The sequence below is a fragment of the Carassius auratus genome, chromosome 23, assembly GCF_003368295.1.
Source record: "Carassius auratus strain Wakin chromosome 23, ASM336829v1, whole genome shotgun sequence".
Lineage (NCBI taxonomy): Eukaryota > Metazoa > Chordata > Actinopteri > Cypriniformes > Cyprinidae > Carassius > Carassius auratus.
In genome coordinates this window covers 12,478,845-12,502,893 of record NC_039265.1, presented here as the reverse complement: position 1 = coordinate 12,502,893, position 24,049 = coordinate 12,478,845, and the positions used below count along the sequence as shown (strand labels likewise).

At 37.6% G+C, this 24,049-nt stretch overlaps 1 protein-coding gene across 2 annotated transcripts in view; it reads right to left on the bottom strand.

Moving 5' to 3' along the window:
• Positions 1-24,049, bottom strand: part of LOC113041348 (ATP-binding cassette sub-family G member 2) — a 75,557-nt gene that overhangs the window by 24,002 nt on the left and 27,506 nt on the right. The window contains exons 1-3 of one of the 2 annotated variants that reach the window (XM_026199818.1): positions 3,295-3,422; positions 2,956-3,162; positions 1,784-1,843 (exon numbers count right to left, since the gene is read on the bottom strand). In XM_026199818.1, the coding sequence (XP_026055603.1) occupies positions 1,784-1,843; positions 2,956-3,155 (260 nt within the window). In that variant the 5' untranslated portion in view covers positions 3,156-3,162; positions 3,295-3,422. Of the gene's footprint in view, positions 1-1,783; positions 1,844-2,955; positions 3,177-3,294 lie in introns of those variants that run through there. The other variant, XM_026199819.1, reaches the window with a different exon arrangement.

The window sequence follows — 24,049 nt, the reverse complement described above, 5'->3', positions numbered from 1 at the left end:
ATATATATATATATATATATAATGTAACTCTGTTTTGAAAACATTTGAACTACTTTAAGTAAAAAAAAAAAAGACATTTTGTTCAGAAGACAAGATAAGGCGTAAGATTGGGATCACAACAAAAGGATGAAATTAGATTTTTAGGAAGTTGAAATACATGCCTGGAAAACAATAGTCTGGAGGTGCATTTTGTAACTTGTAATCAGGTGTACGGCTGTATGCACTGTGTGTACCAGGAACACTGAGAAACATTTTCCCAGCAAATATATCAGCGGTTTTTATCTATTTGTGTCCTGTATTTCTGTCAAATGAACCAGCAATGGCAACCGTTTAGGAATTAATTATTCTTTCAAGTCAGTTCTCTCTTTTCGTTGAATTAAAATACGTTTTGCAAATATTTTTGTTACAAGTTCAACTTTGCTTCATTTGTTAATCGCACCCTGTACATTTGGAGATTGCTTTATTTTGTGATAATTAGCAAAAAAAAGTGTTTGTACTTGGTAATATAGCTATAAATCAATAATTATTGGTTATTGTCCAGCAGCAATTACAAATAACAGATAAGAAATAATAATAATAATATATGTAATAATAATAATAATAATGAAAAACATTTTCAGGTGCACAGACTGACCTCTTTTGTTAGACCAGCATGCCCATAGGTGCACAAATGGGCACAAATGCATTTGCTATTTAAACAAAGTGGCACAGAACGGGAAAATGAGAACTGTGTCGCGCTGAAACTAGCAAAAACACTTGCGCAGCACCTTGTGATTATGAGAGTAATCAGCTTGATGAAATTTTAAGTAAATCTCCATCTGTGAGCAATATTTATTGCTTTTTCATGATTTTTATTCTGAAAACATCTAAAATTGTTAAAAGTTAATTATTAAAAAAATAGCTGAACATAAGTTCAAAAATAAAATATATTGTTTAAATTGTTACTGCCTTGAGTTATCATTTTGAAATAAATGTAAAATGTTTAAAAATACTAACATGATTAGATGAATTCATGTATGTACGATACAAGAGTTTCGTTTGAGTGATGACGGCTTCATTGATTATAACAGGAGTTTTATAGTCAGTGATAATGTGATTATAAATGTTCTTTACCCACTTTCTCTATAATTTACTTGCTGTTTCACTCTTGAAAAATAAAGGTGTCTTAAAATTTTTGGTTCCACAAAAAAGCATTCAGTCAAATGTTATTTAAAGAACAATCTCTTTCTTCCGTTTTTTATAAACTGAAGAACCTTCTTTAGCCACAAAGTACCATTTGTGAAACAAAAAATTTCTTTAGATGTTAAATATTCTTTACAGAACCCATTTAGACAAAAAGGTTCTTCTATGGCATCGTGCATCACCTTTATTTTTTAGTGTTGAATAACTGTGAATATACAATAATTAAATAATTCTTAGCTTACAATGTTTTTATTAAACTAATTATCTCATGTATGATTTCACATGAGACTCTTCAGACCTTAGAACTGTAGATGAGTTATAAGTTTCAAGAGCTTCTGATTGAAGCTGTGTGTGGAAAAAGTATAAATAACAAAAATATGTGTTTTTCTAAGTCTTATTAAGTGCAAACAATAAGTGCAACCATACAGCACTCTCTCAATATTCAAAGTGCAAACAGAGACAAAAGCTAAGAGGTTGTTACAACTACAATGAGAAATCTCATCACATTTTTATATTGCAAGATTTTATGGCACAAGATTTCATCATTCCTCTACTGGTTAGCCTACATGAAGACACTGATGGACAGACAGACAGCTCTTACGATGATTTCCCGCTCCCGGTGGGTCCTAATATGGCATTCAGTCCTGGCCTCATGATACCACTAAAGAAAATAACATAATTATCATCGCCACATTTTCTCACCACATCATCATATAATCACATAAAACAAGATCAAACCAAACACACATGGGATGCTGACTGGATGAGCCTCAATTAAAACGCAGTTTTGTTACGGAAGAAAATTGTATTTTGTTTAGTTTGAACACAGCGAAATACAACAACAACAACAACTGGAATCTGATTATATATAGCACTCTCATGCTGCATTTACATAACAGACTTATGTAACTTTGTTCCTCTAGGTAACATACCAGATAGTACATGTACATCTGCAAGATGTCTGTTAAAGATTGCTTCATCTGGAACAAATATTGGATAAACATCTTTAAAATGTCAGTTTTACATACATTCTAAATTATAACCATCTTAAAGGCATTTTCTAGATGTCTGTTTGACATCTGAGAAGAAACAACTTGAAAGCCGTATTGCAGATAAGCAAACACTAAAAAATACATCTCGCAGATGTTGGATAGATAGAATTTATATACATCATATATACCATGGCACATTTTGATTACCATAATCTATATCATATTTAAATGTTACTGTAAAATACACTACATGGACAAAAGTATTGGCACCCCCCTTCTAATGAACGGGATTGGCTACTTTAGTGTTTCCCATGAGCCCAAATCTTAATATTTAAGCATATAATGATATTATGTGCTTCTTAATTTATAGTGACAGTTTGGAAAGGACTCTTTTCTGTTCTTACATGACAATGCCTCTGTGTATACGGCAAGATTCAAAAATAATTATTGATTGAGTCTTGACTGGTCTGCAGAAACCTCTGGTGTGACTTTAAATGCAGACCTTGAGGCAAAAATAAGCCGATCAACAAACACCAATGACGTGAATATATCAGTACGGTCATTTTAAACACTTCCAAACTGTTGCAACAGAGACGGAAATAAAAAAAATTAAATACATGAGTTATGTTTCCATATTTGGATGGAATTCAGCTGTACTTTGTGCTACACTAAGGTGCATTTTAAAAAGTACCATGGTACACACAATGGTAATCATGAAATGCCTTACTGATGAAAATCCATGGGACACAATTGTAATGTGATCAAACAGCACTAGACTCACTTGAGCTCGATGAGGATGTTCTTCTTCGTGACCTTCCTCTTGCACAGGAAGCCGCTCTTCATCTTCACGCTGTAGCTGATGTTGTGGAAGCTCATGGTCGCTCCTCGTCTGGGCGATGAGAAGGATATTCTGGTGGACACCGGTGTCCTGGACTGATTGTTGTTCGGATCTCCAGTCATCTGAACAGCCGTGTGTGCCATCACAACCCTGACGAACAGAATCTATCAGCGGTCAGACGACATGAACTCAATAAACCATTACATCAGTACTCTCTGACACCAAAGGAAACCAATGACTATTTCAGTCTGTGTACCTGATCAGCTCCCTATTGACACTCACCTGAAGCAGAGCTAATCCACAGTATGTGTGTGTTATGGAAGGAGCGAGTGTGTGAGTGTGTCTAGAGTGTGTGAGGAGAGAGAACGATTGAGTGTGTGTATTTGCTTCTTTAAAAAAAACCTGCACACCTCAAGGCATGTCACATTCTTTACAATGACCAGCAGAACCGGATTTACCACTTTTAGTGAGTAAAAATTGGGTAAAATACAGGCATTACGTCACTTTTATAAAGGTTTACTAATACTAAAGTTAACTCTGATTCATGAATTAGCTTTTCATTAGGGCAACTACAAAGGAGAATTTAACTAATAAACTTTAATTGCAAAAAGAATATGAATTTGATTATTAAGAGCATGCAATATAATGGAATAGTAATATTGTTAAATGCATGCATGTATTAAAAAATTTCATTTGTTTTCGTCTGTTATTTATTAATAAATTATTTATTTATTCCAATTGCCCTAACCCCAGCAAAACTTTTATAGGGACTGTAAGAATTACAGAAACTTCAGATACTTTGATCTTCTGAGATATACTAAGGACACACAGTGCATTAACATACAGACATCTGTTCTCACATCTCACTGAGAGAAAATGCAGGAAACGCCTCTCTCACATATGCAACAGTTCCTACTCATTCCATTCCTTCCCTTCACATAGCTCACTCAGAATGGGCAATAGTAGAATATAACGGTCTATATTAATGCAAGTGATATTTACAGTCATGTTTGGTGTCATTTGAATTGTCTCAGTGCAACTGGTACAATGGTGTCTGTCTTACAAAAGTAGATTAAAAGATAATTCATTTCCTAAGAATTAAGAGATATTTTGTATCTCTGTAATGGGAGGGAGTGCCCCTTCCTAGGGTCCTCCATGTAAATTACCTTCTGTTCCCATTGAGGTGTAAACTACCCTGGTCTGAAACCTGACTTAAGGCAAATTCCAATTGTTAGTTTCTATCTTCATCTCGGGGGATGTTTGTCTTTACGATTGCAGCAAAAGGATCAGGGCCATCTGTAGCTGGAATGAGCCCATAGCTTGAAGTGTGTCCACACACTTCATACTATGTATTTTTCTAAGAGTCAGGTATGCATCTTTTACTATTAGATTCATCTTTGAGAATTTGGTGTCTAGTATTGATTTGATATCTATGAATTGGCTATGTGATTGGCATAATCCTTACCTGACTGATAATAAATTGTTCCATTTGATTTACTCTGACTTACTCTGAAACTATTTTCTCAAGGAGATTAAGTGAAGGCTATGTTTTTGCAAATCTGCGTCCAGGGTTAAGTGCATACTAAAACTCAGACTAGATGGAGCATGGGGCGCATCAGGTGAGGTTTTAGATTTCTGGCTAAACCGCTTGACTTTAGTTAAGTTGTACTCAGTTGCATTAACTATGAGGGGCTAGTAAAAGTACTGGTCATAACCGCTGGTTATTGTCTCAGCTTTAATTAAGTTGTACGAAGTTATATGACTGTCGGGGGGGCTAGACAGATAGTGCTAGCAGAACCGCTGATTATTGTTTTGAGCTTTAACTAAGTTGTACATGGGTAGCTGAGGGGGACTAAATGGATTAGACATAACCTCTGACTACTGTTGAGACTGGCGAGTTTGTGATCGTGGGGCACACGTAGAAGAACGGCCGTCGTGGGGCACCCTGAGCGACATAGATTCCTAATGAGAGAGTAAAATAAAGTAAAGAGTTAAATTAGAATAATCAAATTAGAGACCAACAAACAACCAATTTGGCTTTCAACCTAAATTCGAGGTCATACTAAAATGGAGTCAGATTAGATAATAAAATGGAGTCAGATTTGAGCTTAACCTAAACTGAATAACTTTACGCGCTGAAAGACAGAACATGCAGGAAACCTTCATCCAGCACCGGATACCTTCCTTGGGCCGAGTGCCTGGACCTTACAGGACTGTAGGCCAGATGGGCTGAATTTTACAAGACTCTATGTTTGCGTTCATATGTAAAACGGGGTGAAACTGATTATATTAAAACTAGTGCTGTCAAAATTAGCGCGTTAACGCATTCGATTAATTTGAAATATTTAACGCGTTAAAAAAAAATAACGCAATTAACGCGGTTGCAGTTTTTTTTATTTCCAGTTGTGGCCTATGTGTGTTCAACGTGCAAAGAAATATGGATAAGACCAAGGAAGGACTTTTAGACGGAAAGTTTCAGTATAAAACTCTGCCGGATTACTCTTCAGTCTGCCACAAGAAACATTACTCTTCATTTAGTCTGCCACAAGAAACAGCAACATTAAAATCATGAACTCAAATGTCATTGTTTAAAAAACAAAACAAAAACAATGACTGTAACAGTGCGTAAATCAGACCTTTCTGTAACGCTAACGTTAATAAGCTTAAACGAAAATAACGAAATAATTGTGTAGCGGAGTATTTTTTGTACACAGTGCCGCGAACTGTCAATCACTCCTGTACGCGTGCATCACTGTCCTCCTCGCAGCTGCAGCAACTTGCGCTCTCTCTCTTCATCAAGCTTTAACACAAAAAGGCGACAAAAATATCATATTGTCTTTGTGCATAGGCTATAGATTAATTAGATAAATGATTATCTAAATTTGTGCCTTGCCGTCTACGGTATTTTTTTAGAACTTAGAAAAAAGATGCTGCAGCCAATGAGCAGCCAGCGGGGGCTGCAGGACGACTCAACCTCCGCAGACAGTTTTTAATGTTTATCAGACAATAAATACTCAAGATTTTGCTTTAGTATAACTTCCGGGACAATTAGGGCCAGATTCGGGAGTCGGGACAACAGTTTAGATTTCGGGACTGTCCCGAATTTTTCGGGACGTCTGGTCACCCTTCCTGAAAGAGCTGCATTACTTCATTAGCTTGAGTCTGACCTGCAGTGATGGGATTCAAATTTGGTGAGGTATCAGTCAGCGAATCATCAGATTCTGGTCTTGTTCTTGCAGTATTCAAAGTCTGAAGCCAAGAAAACATATTAAGTGTTGTTGTTAACTGTATTTGATTTTTAACCGAACCGAGCGTTGTGTACACTAACAACGAGTTTCACACACCTTCTCCGGCCACGTTGAGTTGTTGACACTTAACAGTGGGAAAAGCGACACATGCGCTATTCACTTGTATAACTTAAGGGTGAATGGGTAATGGAGTTTCTGCTCTGGGTGGGATGAATTAGGAAGCTTGCATTGTGAAGGGCGCTCTGAAAATCGGCAGTGCAGGTAAAAGATTAAAACCTCTATTAAAACAGATGTCCAGAACAAGCACGTTCTGGGCGCACGGAGAGGTGGCGGTACGCTCAAGAGCTATATTTGGAAGTGGCGGTACTGAGTACCGGTGCATACCTGCCCACTTAAAGCACTGGCAATGACTATACTTTGGAATTTTTTTGCAGTCCACTTAGAATTCAACATGGAAATCATTTTTGTTTTTTATTGGCATTGATTGTTTTGAAATTCAAATGGCACTTACATGCCTGTGTTTTTATTTCTGTAATAAATATGGCTTTCAAGCCAACAGTTAATTTGGAGGATATTGATGGTTTATTGCAGGTATGTTGTTTACATGAGAAAATCTGTGTTACAAGTTAAACAAAAATTCCAATAAACAATCATATTTTGAATGTAAATAGTTTCTTTGTCTTGAGTTTACATTAATTATTTACATTTTACATTTACATATCCAAAAAGTTTCAGTCTTCTAATTGCGATTAATCGCGATTAATCGCGATTAATTTTAAAAAATTGTGCGATTAATTAGTTAATTTTTTTTAATCGATTGACAGCACTAATTAAAACATAACTTTGTCTGGAAAACATGGAAATAGTTTGTCATCTTTATCCTATTGTTTGTGATTATTTAAAATTTTTGGGATGGTTCATTTGGTTCATTTGCTGTTGTTGCCTGGAATCCCAATGGATACATCTGAAAAATAGTCGTCATCTTGATGTATGGATAAAAGATGAAAAATGTATGATAAATATCAACATTGTACCCAAGATTTTTTTAACGAAGACTTTTTAGATAGCCAATTCTTCAGGCACATTGACTGACTTTGACTTGGGACCTAAGGACAAACTATCGTGTTAGCTTTATCAAAGATGTCATCATTCAGTTATTATTCTAAGTGTAGATTCATTTAAAAAATGGCTATCCTTGCACAGCTATGATCAACTGTTTCTCCATCTTCTTAGCTTTCAGTATTGTTTCGGGAAAGGATGTGCATGACAAACGGTGCACTTGCTGCGACCTGAAAAGTTTAGATGTTTCTAATTTAATTTTCTAACTGTTAGATTGTGTTTTATTTACGTCTACACCTAGATAGCCTTAAACTTAACCTTTACAATAACAAAATACTAATTATTGTTGTACAGTATAGGGGTTGCAAGACTACTGATTTCTACTAGTCGATTTTTTTATAAAAAAATGCTTGAGTTACTCGACTACTCGTGGTTCATGCTATTGTTAATGAAAACACATTAAATAGTCTTTTTTGATCAATAAACGCTTATTAATGTATAGCCTTATGCAACAATTACATGTGTAAATTTTAAAAACTTTATAATTATGACATTACATATTAAAATTTTCATGTAACAGCCAGTATTTGTATCTGTAACAATCACATTTTTCGCATCCTCATTCGGATACAATGTTGTACAGTTACTTGATAAGACCGTTATACTTTTTATCTTTTTTTTCGTAGTTATCACTGAACAAGTATGTCGTGTTAAACTAAAATAATTATTTATTTCTAGATGTCATGACAAACGTTTAGTGATCATCTGAACACGACTGAATCAATTCAATGCGCACATTTTCATTACGCAGAACACTTTAAGCGGGTATATAATGTTTAGTGAACATCACTAAATAGATGTGTGTTTGAACTGGTTTGGTTTTTGAGAGACTGAAGCTGCGTCCGAAATCGCATACTTCCATACTATATAGTAGGCGAAAAACAGTATGCGAAGCAAGTAGTATGTCCGAATTCTCAGAATTCGAAAAACAGTAGGCGAGATGTACCCGGATGGCTTACTACTTCCGGCCGAATTCCGTAGTATGCATAGGATGGACACTACTCTATCCCATGAGGCCACGGGAGAGGACTCGTCATACTCATTTTCGAAAATAACGGCAAATCGTGACGTCGCTGTTTTGAAGTGTAAGTACCTTATGGATAAACGCTGTTCATTGCGGTTAAAGTGTAACGTTACTTGTTTAACATAATCCAAGTAAACGGCTGACTTGTTAAAGTTTTACATATTGTAAACTGATGAGACTATTTTGTAAATTGAGTTTAAAAATATGTTTAATAATCATTATCGATGAGAGGCTGTGCCTCAGCTTGTTAAGGCTGCTTTCTACAGACGGCTCGTTAAGTAATTTAATGATATAAAGTTACAAAATGTTAAGTAATTGAAACGAGTTAAATTACATTTTACTAGTGTTTATATTTTGATTTAAAAAAATTGTTTGATAACTTACAAGGGAAACTATTGTTAATAGGTGCCTCAGTTTGATCATAAATCATCAGTAATGTGTAAATCCTGTTCTGATGTTACAGAGACTGATGAACACAATCTTGTTCTCATCCACTGATTAAACCCTACTCACTAATTCAGTAAGTATATAAATGTAAATTAATCTTAACTACACACACTCTTTACATGTAACATTATTTATGTTAGGATCATCACTGATTTATGCTGTTTTTTTTATTATAATATGAATTTCCAGGTATTTCCAGTTGCTATTTTGTCAGTTGCAAAGTACTTAATAGCAAATAACTTTTGAAGCAGTTGTGTGCACTGATTTTGTAGCAGTTTCCAGTTGTTTTTTTAACATCTGAAGAATGTTGTCTTGAGAATGGGTGCCACACTTTAGAGAAATACCCATACAAATTATTATCTCTATGTATTTATTTATTTATATTTTATTTCTACATGGATAAGAGCACAAAGCTTCAGACAAAACCACATTAACATTTTCATAAAGTAGTATAATAGAGCTTAAAGCAACAGCAAAAGGGAATTTCTTAAGACGTTTCTATAATAATGTCAGGAAAATAAACTTCAGCAGCTTCATTTCAGTAACTGTAGATGAGGACTTTAAATTTCGGAATAAAAATGAGTGTAAAAAAGTGGAAATCTAAAATATACCCCAGGGATAAAGTAATACATATTATAAAATTAAACTTGTTGTAAATATGTTGGAATGCTATGTTATGTGAAATGTTTCTAGATTTTCAAATTGTAAAATTTTCATTTTCAACTGTAATATGAATTCCCAGTTATGAGTGTAATATACTTATGTGAATATACACGCACGTTTAAATTTAAATACTTAATTGTGTATTTATACATATTTCTGTGATTTTTTTTATAGTATTTATATTTCTTAAATAACTAATATATGTATATCTTGATTTGACAGTCTTAAAATTACCTTACACAACTTACACAAGCTTAAACAATAGCACTATGAGAACATGAACTGATTTGCAGAGTCTTAACCTGTTCGACTGTCCTACAGGTAATCTGCTCTTGAAGAGCTGCACACGGTCATCTGGTGGGACACAGCTGTGGACAGATTGTCCCGCACATGCTCTCCTGTGCTGACTTCTGTGTTTTGGGGTTCCAGTGTATCATCGTCTTGACCCTCTACAATTTGTGGATCCGCAATGTCCTCATTCAGAAGACGGAGTTTGTGGAGCACTGCACAGCGTGCAACAACATCTGCACAAAGGAAGAACTCACTTCCAGGGCCTTGAAGAAGAAGATCCCCATGACAGACCTGCTCATTCTGTGCACAATTTTTATGCAGCTCTTGGATGTCAAAGGCCATTATTGATAGCAGCCTGTATGATGCTCTTCACAGTCTGTAAATATGTAGTTTTTGTTTTTTTAGAATAAAATTTCAATAGGTTACACATTTTTTTGCTGATATATCTATATCTAACTATATATATTTACATATGTGTGTATATTGTCTATAATGTATATATTATGTATGTATTTATGTATATATTGTGATGTGTGTTTCTGTGTATATTTCTATAATGTATTTATGTGTATATATGTGTGTGTGTGTGTGTGTGTGTGTGTGTGTGTGTGTATTTGTCTAAGCATCCATTCAAGTTTATTAATTTATGTTCGTTTTGTATAATTTTATTTGTATTTATTTATTACAATAAATTACTTTATATCCTTACATAAAATCAGGCTGTCATTCTGTTCACAGCTGTAGCTGCTGTTAATCTGAGGTAGAAAATTAAAAGCTAAATTTATATTTAGTAAAGGATTTACAAGCTGTCAACGAAGGCATGATCTGCGAACAGCTGACCGACGCCTGCTTTGAATTGTTCATTCAAACGACGTAAAAACGCAGACGAAAGCGGTAAGAAAAACGAGACGCGCTGTTGTGACGACGTATGTCACGTGACAATGTCAACATGGCGGATGTAGTACGTCCGAATTCCATTCATACTACCCACATTCATACTATATAGAACGTACTTTTCTAACGGTCGAGTAGTACGTTCAAATTCAAATGTAGTACCCAGTATGCAGTATTCGATTTCCGACGCAGCATGAGACACCCAGCGAACTGAACTGATTTAAATGATTCGTGATCCCCAAACTGAATCAAATGATTCGCGATCCTGCTTTGAACTCCCGAACTGACTCAAATTATTTGCGAACCCGCTCCGATTTCCTGAACTGATTTAAATGATTCGCGATCCCCGAAATGACTCAAATGATTCGCGATCCTGCTACGAACTCCCGAACTGATTTAAATGATTTGCGATCCCCAAACTGAATCAAATGATTCGCGATCCTGCTTTGAACTCCCAAACTCACTCAAATTATTTGCGAACCCGCTCCGATTTCCCAAACTGATTTAAATGATTCGCGATCCCCAAACTGAATCAAATGATTTGTGATCCCGCTCCGAACTACCGAACTGACTCAAATGATTCGCGAACCCGCTCCGATTTCCCAAACTGATTTAAATGATTTGCGATCCCCGAACTGACTCAAATGATTCACGATCCTGCTATGAACTCTCCCGAACTGATTTAAATGATTCGTGATCCCCAAACTGACTCAACTTATTCGCGATCCTGCTACGAACTCCCGAACTGATTTAAATGATTCGCGATCGCCAAACTGAATCAAATGATTAGCGATCCTGCTTTGAACTCCCGAACTGACTCAAATTATTTGCGAACCTGCTCCGATTTCCCAAACTGATTTAAATGATTTGCGATCCCTGAACTGACTCAAATGATTCGCAATCCTGCTACGAACTCCCGAAACTGACTCAAATGATTCACGAACCCGCTCCGATTTCCCAAACTGATTTAAATGATTTGCGATCCCCGAACTGACTCAAATGATTCACGATCCTGCTATGAACTCTCCCGAACTGATTTAAATGATTCGTGATCCCCAAACTGACTCAACTTATTCGCGATCCTGCTACGAACTCCCGAACTGATTTAAATGATTCGCGATCGCCAAACTGAATCAAATGATTAGCGATCCTGCTTTGAACTCCCGAACTGACTCAAATTATTTGCGAACCTGCTCCGATTTCCCAAACTGATTTAAATGATTTGCGATCCCTGAACTGACTCAAATGATTCGCAATCCTGCTACGAACTCCCGAAACTGACTCAAATGATTCGCGAACCCGCTCCGATTTCCCAAACTGATTTAAATGATTTGCGATCCCCGAACTGACTCAAATGATTCACGATCCTGCTATGAACTCTCCCGAACTGATTTAAATGATTCGTGATCCCCAAACTGACTCAACTTATTCGCGATCCTGCTACGAACTCCCGAACTGATTTAAATGATTCGCGATCGCCAAACTGAATCAAATGATTAGCGATCCTGCTTTGAACTCCCGAACTGACTCAAATTATTTGCGAACCTGCTCCGATTTCCCAAACTGATTTAAATGATTTGCGATCCCTGAACTGACTCAAATGATTCGCAATCCTGCTACGAACTCCCGAAACTGACTCAAATGATTCACGAACCCGCTCCGATTTCCCGAACTGATTTAAATTATTTGTGATCCCCGAACTGACTCAAATGATTCACGATCCTGCTATGAACTCTCCCGAACTGATTTAAATGATTCGTGATCCCCAAACTGACTCAACTTATTCGCGATCCTGCTACGAACTCCCGAACTGATTTAAATGATTCGCGATCGCCAAACTGAATCAAATGATTAGCGATCCTGCTTTGAACTCCCGAACTGACTCAAATTATTTGCGAACCTGCTCCGATTTCCCAAACTGATTTAAATGATTTGCGATCCCTGAACTGACTCAAATGATTCGCAATCCTGCTACGAACTCCCGAAACTGACTCAAATGATTCACGAACCCGCTCCGATTTCCCGAACTGATTTAAATTATTTGTGATCCCCAAACTGACTCAAATGATTCGCGATCCTGCTACGAACTCCCGAACTGATTTAAATGATTTGCGATCCCCAAACTGAATCAAATGATTCTCGATCCTGCTTTGAACTCCCGAACTGACTCAAATTATTTGCGAATCCGCTCCGATTTCCCGAACTGATTTAAATGATTCGCGATCCCCATTTCTGTCCACTCGTGATCTCGAAAAGCTCATTCATGCAATTATATTTACAAGACTAGATTAATGCAATGCGCTTTACGTCGGCATAAATAAGTCACTGATTAAATGCTTACAACTTGTTCAAAACGCCGCTGCGAGACTTTTGACGGGTACTCGTAAGCGAGACCATATTACCCCAGTTTTGAGCTCTTTAAATTGGCTACCGATTGACTACAGAATAAATTGTAAAATTTTAATTTATGTTAATAAATCACTGCATGGTATGGCTCCATTGTACCTGTCAAATCTTATTGAGAAATATGCACCAAAACGGTCCTTGAGGTCAGCTGACCAGCTGGTTTTAACGACTCCAAGAACAAAGCGGAGAAATGGAGATCGAGCTTTTGTAGCAAATGCTCCTAAACTCTGGAATGACCTACCCCTTTCTATTAGATTGGAACGTACATTTACGGTTTTAAAACATAAGCTTAAAGAATACCTTCTAGCTCTAGCATTAAATGGGGTATAGTAGTTGCTTTTGTAAGTTATCAAACTGAGGGGTTTAATTCATTATTTATATGTGGTGTAAATGATGTATGTTTTTATGATTGCTTATGTGTTTGTACAGCACTTTGTTCAATGACAAGTTGTGTAAAAGTGCTTAATAAATAAATAAGGATAAGGAAGGATAAGGAACTGACTCAAATGATTCGCGATCCCGCTCCGAACTCTCAAACTGACTCAAATGATTCGCAAACCTGCTCCGAACTCCCGAACTGACTCAAATGATTCGCGATCCCACTCCGAACTCCCAAACTGGTTCGAATGATTCACGCTCCATACTCCGTACTCCCTAAGTGACTCAAATTATTGGCAAACTGGCTTTGAACTCCCAAACTGAATCAAATGAATCACAATCTGAACTCCTGAACTGACTCAAATGTTCTAGATCTACTCAAATGTTCCACTCATCATCATCATCCACCAATCAGAACACATGAGAACTCTTTGACCACAGCTGCTGTGCTTCTAAAGCTCTTGCAGTTGCTCAACACTGGTTTTCTCTGAGGTGGTTGGATCACATCAGATTGTGGTTAATCTTGCAGATCATGACTTATATCTACTCTTCCTCTCCCTGCAGTTTGGTAAAATAAAGATTCCTTCTTTGAACTCCCACCTCTTCTGTGGGTTTTATTGTTCTGGGTCTGAATTTGGGCTCCTGGGGAGAAGGGTCTGGCTGCAGACTTGCACTTGCACTCTCAGACACTTGCACTTCCACTAGTGACATCACTTGCAGCCTTTATTTTTGTATTTTGTTCTATTTATTGATAACTGTTTGTTTGAATCTCTCAACATTTTACAACAGTAGCCAGGTGGTGAAGACAAGAAAAAAAAAACATTTAATTACAATGTCACTTGCAATCGCCACTTGCACTCTCAGCTACCTGTGACGTCACTTGCAATCAACACAAATCGTGCATGTTGCCAATGGAGACAAGATGCTGTGGTGGTGATTAAACGATTAAAACTAAATTAATAGGCCTACTACTATAATGTACAGGGTCCTGCAAGAAAAAGACAAGACTGGCAAATCTGTGGCCACAGAACAGCAGAATATGAATGTCTTTCGTTAAGCGTTTTCCTCCTGTAGAAAAAACAAACACTTAATATGGCATAATGTATTAAGATACATTTGAGTTCAATTAAAAGACCAAATTAAAAATATATTTGTTAAGTAATGTACTATAAGGCAAGCAGATGGCTATGAACCCAATGCACAAACTTATTCGCTTAATGTGGCCTAATAACAGACTAAGATGATAAAGACAGTTCAATAGGCCTAGCCTATGTCTTGTTGTTGACTCAACATATATACAGACCAACAAATATGAACGTGCATTATGAAATGCATTAAGTGATTTTAAAAGGATCAGCTCCATACATGCAAGCAGACGAGTACAGAACGCAGTGCGTGAAATTGTACACTAAACGTATTCCTCCAATAGAAGATCATTATAAATAAAACACACAATGTAGCTTAATGGACGAAGACAGTGATATAAACGAGTTCTAGACAGTTTATTCTATATGGAAAAAGGCTTAACATGAAACTTTGCATGTTGCGTTTATTCCGGGCTCACCTGCGTGCCTGTACATATTAGTTGTGTATTTTAATAATGTAGAGAAGCATACTAAGTTACACACCCGGAGCAGTGGGCAGCCATTTATGCTGCGGCGCCCGGGGAGCAGTTGGGGGTTCGATGCCTTGCTCAAGTCGTGGTATTGAAGGTGGAGAGAGAACTGTTCATGCACTACCACCACCCACAATTCCGTCCGGCCCGAGACTAGAACCCACAACCCTTCGATTGGGAGTCCAACCCTCTAACCCAGTGGTTCCCAACCTTTTTCAACTCGCGGCCCACACAACCAAACACATATGTTTGCGCGGCCCACTTCAAAAAAATTAACTGACCCCGCTATTGTTGGGTTAATAACTTAGTACTCAGAAGCTAGATTTTAAACTGTATTTATTGAATAAACATGGACAAAAAAAAAAAAAAAACTATCGCGATTTTTTTGATCAATTTTGCAATTGTGACACACACCGATATGCTTTTACAGTCATATATGCATTCAGGATTAATTTTAAACATATTTCCAAAAGAAAACCAATCAGAGCTTTATCAAAAAGTTGTAACATCTCTAGAACAGACATAAGTCAAAATTATCACTATAGTGAAGATGTAAAAAAATGTATAGACTTGTGGCAAAAAAAAAAAAAAATCCTGTATACAGGGACTTTTTTTTCTTTTTGCCATGCATTCTTCATAGAGCTCATTAATTGTAGCGGTGCCTCAGGTGTTTGCAGTGTGTATACAGTAGGCTATGTGTTTGCAGTCAGCAGTGAGAGCGCATAAATATAACGCGAAAGCACATTAAAATAATGCACGAGTGCGAATCTCTCTGTTCGCACGCAGATTTCCTTTGCTCGTTCACACTTAAAACGTGTCTCCTCTCACTTAAACTGCATCCTGTTCACTAACAAATTCACTCTATGCTCATGTGTTGGACATGAATTATTTTCGCACATTTTTATTTCTAGCCTTTTACCGCAGTGAGAACGCTCTGATCCGTCAACATTGGCTCAGAAAAAAGGCGCATCGCAGACAGTGTGTGAACCTGGAGTTAGGCATATGCCCAGTCTCTGTTCTCGCGCTAGGCGCAATGCATTCTGATTGGATCAGATAGCATACTAAGGGAGGTCAGGGCCACGGAAAACTGTGCTATAAAGCGATTTAGAAATCGCGCACGCTCAAATCGTGATTTTAGGACGTTTCCTTTTAATCGCACAGCCCTAGAATGGACTGCAAATGAACAGAAAATAATTGGCGGCCCACCTGCAATACCACCGCGGCCCACTAGGGGGCCGCGGCCCACAGGTTGAAAACCACTGCTCTAACCATTAGGCCACGACTTCCCCCGTCGTGGTAGTAGGCCTATTAATTTAGTAGTAGGCCTATTAATTTAGTTTAAATCGTTTAATCACCACCACAGCATCTTGTCTCCATTGGCCGCACGCACGATTTGTGACGATTGCAAATGACGTCACAGGTAGCGGAGAGTGAAAGTAGCGATTGCAAGTGACATTGTAATTTAGTTTCTTTTTTCTTGTCTTCGCCACCTGTCTTCTGTTATAAAATGTTGGGAAATTTGGAAAAATCAAACAAAAAGTAATAAAAAAATTCAAAAAAATAAAAAATAAAGACTGCAAGTGATGTCACTAGCAGAAGTGCAAGTGTGTCCAAGAGTGCAAGTCTGCAGCCAGACCCCCTCTCAAAAAAGAAACATTTTCAATATCCAAGGTGAACGTTATGACAACACACTCTTAGAAAAAAGGGTTCATTGGGATTCTATATAGAACCATAGGGTTCTTTACTCAACTCCAAAGAACCGTCTGTACTAAAAAGGTTCTATAATGACAAGAAAGAACCCTTTTGGCACAAAGGTTCTTTAGGCTATTATTCATTCATAAATTACATTATTCTGCAACATTTTTTTTTTTTTTGTAATTAAATTATTGTTTGTAGTAACTTAATATCACATTTTAATCATGCTGAAATTTGGAGAAAAACTGAAATGGCACTCTTCGTGTGATATTAACTACATAAAATTTTCTAACCCATATCTTGCATTTTGTGATCATTCACATGCATTCATAAATGCATTTGAATACACCGAATAATTCATTGAAAGAACGCACTCAAAAGTGCACACATGCACTAGTATGACTTCATCATGTAACTTTACATTAGCCTAGATGAATGCACTTTTTAGGCACGATTTGTTTAGTTTTTTAATATACTTGATGATACTGTTAAAAGGCACATCATTAAAACAAAAAATATGAGTTCACATATCACACCTAAACACGCTTGGAAAACGTAATTAGAACTAGCTACTAAACTATTTAAAAATGCATATCCATATACAGCTATGATTCGCGAACCCCAAACTGACTCAAATGATTCGCGAACTCGCTACGAACTCCCGAACTGAATCAAATGATTCGTGATCCCCAAACTTACTCAAATGATTCGCGAACCCGCTTTGAACTCCCGAACTGACTCAAATGATTCGCGAAAACGCTACGAACTCCGGAACTGATTCAAATGATTCGCGATCCCGCTCCGAACTCCCGAACAGACTCAAATGATTCGCGGACCCGCTCCGAACTCTCGAATCGATTCAAATGATCCGCGAAGACGCTACGAACTCCCAAACTTATTTAAATGATTCGCGATTCCCAAACTGACTCAAATGATTCGCGATCCCGCTACGAACTCCCGAACTGACTCAAATGATTCGCGAACTCGCTACGAACTCTCGAACTGATTCAAATGATTCGTGATCCCCAAACTGGGGGGATAATATCAATATTTCCATTCCGAACTGCTTTCCATGTCGAAACATCCAGGAACATAACCAGGTGAGCAGATCACTCTCTCACTATTTGATTGCTCTAGTCTTTATCCACTCATCATCATCATCCACCAATCAGAACACAGGAGAGCTCTTTGACCACAGCTGCTGTGCTTCTAAAGCTCTTGCAGCAGCTCAACACTGGTTTTCTCTGAGGTGGTCGGATCACATCAGATTGTGGTTAATCTTGCAGATCATGACTTATATCTACTCTTCCTCTCCCTGCAGTTTGGTAATATAAAGATTCCTCCTTTGATCTTCCACCTCTTCTGTGGGTTTTGTTGTTCTGGGTCTGAATTTGGGCTCCTGGGGTCTCAAAAAAGAAACATTTTCAATCTCCAAGGTGAACGTTATGACAACACACACTTAGAAAAAAGGGTTCATTGGGGTTCTATATGGAACCATAGGGTTCTTTACTTTTGTGCTAAAAAGGTTCTATAATGACAAGAAAGAACCCTTTTGGCACACAGGTTCTTTAGGCTATTATTCATTCATATATTACATTATTCTGCAACATTTTGTATTTGTAATTAAATTATTGTTTGTAGTAACTTAATATCACATTTTAATCATACCGATATTTGGAGAAAAACTGAAATGGCACTCTTCGTGTGATATTGATTAACTACATAAAATGATATAAATATATAATTTTCTAACCCCCATATCTTGAATTTTGTGATAATTCACATGCATTCATAAATGAATTTGAATACACTGAATAATGCAGTGAAAGAACGCACTCAAAATGCACACGCGCACTAGTATGACTTCATCATGTAACTTACATTAGCCTAGATGCGTGCACTTTTTAGGCACGATTGGTTTAGTTTTTGAATATACTTAAAATTGTGATCGTGGAGCACAAAACCAGTCATAAGGATCAGTTTTAGTTTTCAGAAACCATAAATCATCTTTCTATTGATGTATGGTTTGTTCGAAGGACAATATTTGGCTGAGATACAACTATTTGAAAATCTGGAATCTGAGGGTGCAAAAAAATCTAAATATTGAGAAAATCGACCTTAGCAAGTCCTTAGCAATGCATATTAATAATAAAAATTATGTTTTAATTTACTTACGGTAGGAAATTAATAAAATATCTTAATGGAACATGATTTTTACTTAATATCCTAATGATTTTTGTATCCTTATATATTTTAATTAGCAGCATTTTGAATAATACAATTGTGATTCCACTCTAATCTGTTGGTGAAATATTAACATTGAAACTCAGATGCCTGTGATAACATTGTTTCCTTGAGATATTTATTCAACCACGTAAGATAATGAAGACATCATTATAGGTTATCTATAATGTCATCTCATGCATATATTTATAGAAGTTCTCCTCTCTCAAGCTATTTCTATGGTTAACTTCCTAGTTATTTAACGAGTTTATATTGAAAAGCTTTCCTGAGGTAAGTGTATGTGACGTTGGTTACAAGCTGTTCTAGGGTGGCATCTTTTTGATCGCTGATTGAGCGATATACTGTACGTAAGATATTGTTCATAGTACTGTACAAGTTGTACAGAATCATTCAACACCATTTGAAGTTCATGTTTACTTCCTGCTGTAATTAGTCAACGGAAATAGATGATTGGTTAACTTGCCCCACAGTGATGTCACACGTCAGTGAGCATGATTACACTAAGTAAAACATGTTCCTGGATCACATCCTTGTTGATCCTGAAACAACATTACAATCAACAAATCAGAAATATCTGTTTTAGGCTTAAAATCAGTGTTAGGTGCTTCTTCACCCTTGTTAATCAGCTATCATTTCCCACTGATTTTAGGAATAAATTATGGGTAGGGTTAGGGTTAGGTTTAGAGGTAGGGATTGGGTTAAGTCTATATTTTGGACAATATTGTTGATCCAGGATCATCAAAAGATGTTGATCCAGGAACGTCTTATTTGGCTAAATCAAGGCGACCATCACGTGTCATGATATATGAAAAGAGTGGAAATCTTGTAATAAAATTTACAGAATTTGAAAGCTGAGGCTTTGTTTCATATTCAAATACCAAACTGTATTGAGATCAATATTATTGGATGACAAATGTTGAGTGAAGTTGTTCATGCATCAAGGAAAAGACTGCATAAATGGCATACACAGTATATAGAAATAATCAAATCAGAGAGAAAACTTTCTTGCACATTTGCATTTGCATTGGTGGGTTAACCAGTGTTGAAAAAATATGGCCTATTAATGTGGAAAGTCCACTGAAGCGTTACCAGCATAACCCTACAGTATGTGCCTGGGACTCTGATTCTTGAGACATAGACAAAACATGTCCAGTAATTGTAACTGCTATTAGGTTTAAAAATGAAAATATTTTCAATTGTGTTATGAGGGATTTATAATAGAATGAATGTATTTATAACAATTGTTCCCTTCAGTTTCATTGTATCATTGTTAAATCAAATCTATGAGGCTTATTGTCTTCTTGCCACATCTAAAACCTCAGAACTTCAGTAATACTGCATGTAGGGAGAAAGAAGAAGAAGAAGAAAGAAAAAACAAAGCAAAAAAAACAGAACCTCATTCTCTAATCTTAACCCCAAATGCCGGATGGATTCCTACAAATAATTACAATTTCCTAACCCGCCCACTGAAAACAACGGGGAGCTGTTTGGAAAAGTCAATGCATTTTATTTTTTTTGTAAGGGGATATATGCTTTAATATATGCTTTAAAATGGAAACGAATGTTTTATAATGCTAAAAAAGAGTGTTTCATCAAAAGCAACACCTAATAATACCTCATATCAAAGCAAGTATCAGTGTCAGACAGGTTCTGGTAAGTTTTAGAATATGTTAAATCCTAATGTTAATATTTCCTGCGTCACTCACAACCATGATATATCAACCATGATATGTTCTATTAGCATCTAGCATCATCAATGACAATGACGGTGTTGACAGTCAACAAAGTCATCATGTGGTTTTCAAGAAATTTTAATTATATTAAATATAAAATGGTGTTTAATTTTTCTAATAATGTACAAATATTAAATATCTGACATGACCGCATATATTGCTTTCGTGGATTGATAGTTATCACATCTAGCAGAGTTACACTAGGAAGTAGCTGAGAGAACACGTAACACTGGGCAAAGCATATCTATACATGATACAGTTCATTTGTATTCTGATCATATGTATTTTGATCGGTTTTGGATCATTTGTTAAGATGTTTAAATGTGAATATTAAGATCCTGGTTTAAAATGTTTCTGTTTGTTCCCGTCTATCCTCTTTGTGGTTAATTTCCTGCTCAGTTATTCAATTATCATTCATTAGTTTCCACTCATTTGCTCCTTAGTTAAACGTTTTCATTTAAAGGATACCTCGAAGACAAACATTCCACATCTTGTTGCATCGTCTTGGGCAGTGTGAGAAATGTGGCCAGGCTTCCTCTGAATGTTAACCCACTGTTTTATTTGCATAAAGTGTGTGTTTAAAAAGTGCAAAGAATTTTATAAGATTTCATTTTTGTGTTTTAACTTTTGGAGGGATTTTTGGGTAATGCAGTTCTAAGGATCTCAACAAAATACAAAACAACAATGTTAAAGTATTAATATTGAAAGATCATTTCTGTATTTGCATATATGAATAAGATGGGGCTGCTGAGTCCGTTCGCTATCCAGGTTTTTTACCTACTTTTGCTATCTCTTTCTACAGACATAACCTCTGCACTGATCATTTATGACAAAGAAACACTTTTGGACATTGGACACCGCTTCACTGACCTGTTTCAGGACACTTTATCCTCATACCCATCGTGGCCATCTGAGATTCTCCAGGATGCCGAGATGAACAATGGCCACCTGAATAACCACCTGAGGCGACGGATCAAGAAACACAGAGGTGAACGTTATCAAGAAACATTTATCCATTATTTGCCGCCCATTCTATCTGCTCTGGGAGTTTTCATCGATCATCATAACTGCTGTTTACATCCCTCCACAAGCAGACACTGGCTTGGCTTTGTCTGAACTTCACGATACACTCAGCGGCCACATCAACAAACATCCTGACGCTGCTATTATCATCGCTGGGGACTTTAACAAAGCCAACCTCAGACAAGTTATGCCTAATTTTTATTGCACATGTATCCTGTCCAACCAGAGGACCGAATACACTGAATAATTGCTACACTCAGTTTAAGAATGCCTACAAAGCTCACTCACTAGCGGCTTTCGGCAAATCGGACCATGCCTTCATTTTCCTCACAGCGGAATATAAACAAAGGCTCAGTCAAGATCCCCCAGTGCAGAGGATGGTGACGCGATGGTCCGACCAATCAGAAGCCATGCTACAGGTGGCTCTTGATGACGTAGACTGGGACATGTTTCACACAAGTTCATCTGACGTCAGCGAGTTCACGGATGTAGCATTAAGCTTTGTAAACACGCTATCCGAACAAACTATGGATACAATAACTATAGGGTCCTTCTCAAATCAGAAACCATGGGTGGACAGATCAATCCGTGCAGGAGTAAACAAACGCACTGCTGCTTACAACGCCGGTCTTCTATCTGGAAACATGAGCGAGTACAAAGCATTGTGCTATGCTCTCCGGCGCGCAGTAAGAGCCGCCAAACACAGGTACAGGGAACGCATAGAGTCACATTTCCAGCTAAATGACTCCCGACGCATGTGGCAAGGACTAAGGACCATCTGTGACTTTGGAAATAAATCCTCTGCAGAGGTGAGAGCAGATCCGTCGCTGGCTGATGAGCTAAACACTTTCTACGGCCGCTTTGAAAGCAATCTAAGCAGTGCGAGTCTGCCGATCAGCGCGTCAGGAAGCGGTAGTCAGAGCAGCGATCATCATGCGATCACCGTGTCGGAGGACGAGGTTCGGAGGGCACTAAAACGAGTGAATGTAAGGAAAGCAGCCGGACCTGATGGGATTTCTGGCCGTGTTCTGCGGTCCTGCGCTGATCAGCTCGCTGGTTTGTTTACATCCATTTTTAATGAGCCTCTTGCTACATCGGTGGTTCCCACCTCATTCAAAAAGTCTGTCATCATCCCTGTGCCTAAAAATAATAAACCCTCTTGTCTGAATGACTATCGTCCAGTTGCCCTCACATCAATAGTCATGATGGTCTTTGAGGGACTGGTTAAAAACGTCATCTGCTCCTCCATCCCGGATACTTTAGACCCTCTTCAGTTTGCTTATCGCCCAAACAGATCCACAGATGATGCCATCTCTCACATCCTGCACTCTGCTCTCACACACATTGAAAGCAATAACAGGAACTATGTAAGGCTGCTATTTATCAACTATAGCTCGGCTTTTAATACTATAGTCACCATAAATCTAGCTTCCAAACTCATAGACCTCAGCCTGAAATCTTCACTCTGCGACTGGATTCTTGATTTCCTCACCGGCAGACCTCACCGCACCGGGTCCACAACTGTATGGCATATTAATTGCCTATCAATTGTCCAATTGCACTGACACACAGCTGGCCCCGGTGCAAATATGTTTCTTCCAGTGAGCCTGCTTGCACAGATACTGTGCAAGATCAGGGAGATCGAGGAGCAGGTCTTTTTAGTGGCTCCATATTGGCCCAACAGGACCTGGTTCCTGGAATTCATGCTCCTCGCGACAGCCCCTCCCTGGCTGATTCCTCAGAGGACGGATTTGTTTTCTCAGAGATGTTAAAACTCCATGTGTGGTCCCTGGACGGGAAGCTGAGGTTCTAAGTGACCTTTCCCAGGAGGTTGCCCTCACTATCGCTTCAGTACGTGCTCCATCCACGAGACAAGCCTGTTCGCTGAATGGTGTCCCCCTCCACCCTTAAGGTTTACATGGCTGCTGTTTCAGCCCATCATGACCCCATAGAGGAGAGATTGGTGGAGAAGCATGATCTGGTCGTCAAGTTTCTGAGGGGGCCAGAGGGTTAAATCCTCTTAGGCCTTCCTAGGGATTTAGCGTTGGTGCTAAAATCCTGACAAACTGCCCCCTTCGAGCCTTTACACTCAATCAAGTTAAAGATTCTCTCTATGAAAACCCCGCTCCGGACTGCATTGGCAACCAGAGACGCAGCAGACAATATACAAGACACTTAGTATGAAGTAAATAATAATAATAATAGTAATAGTAACAACAATAATAAAACAAGAACAATATCATTAATGGAATACATG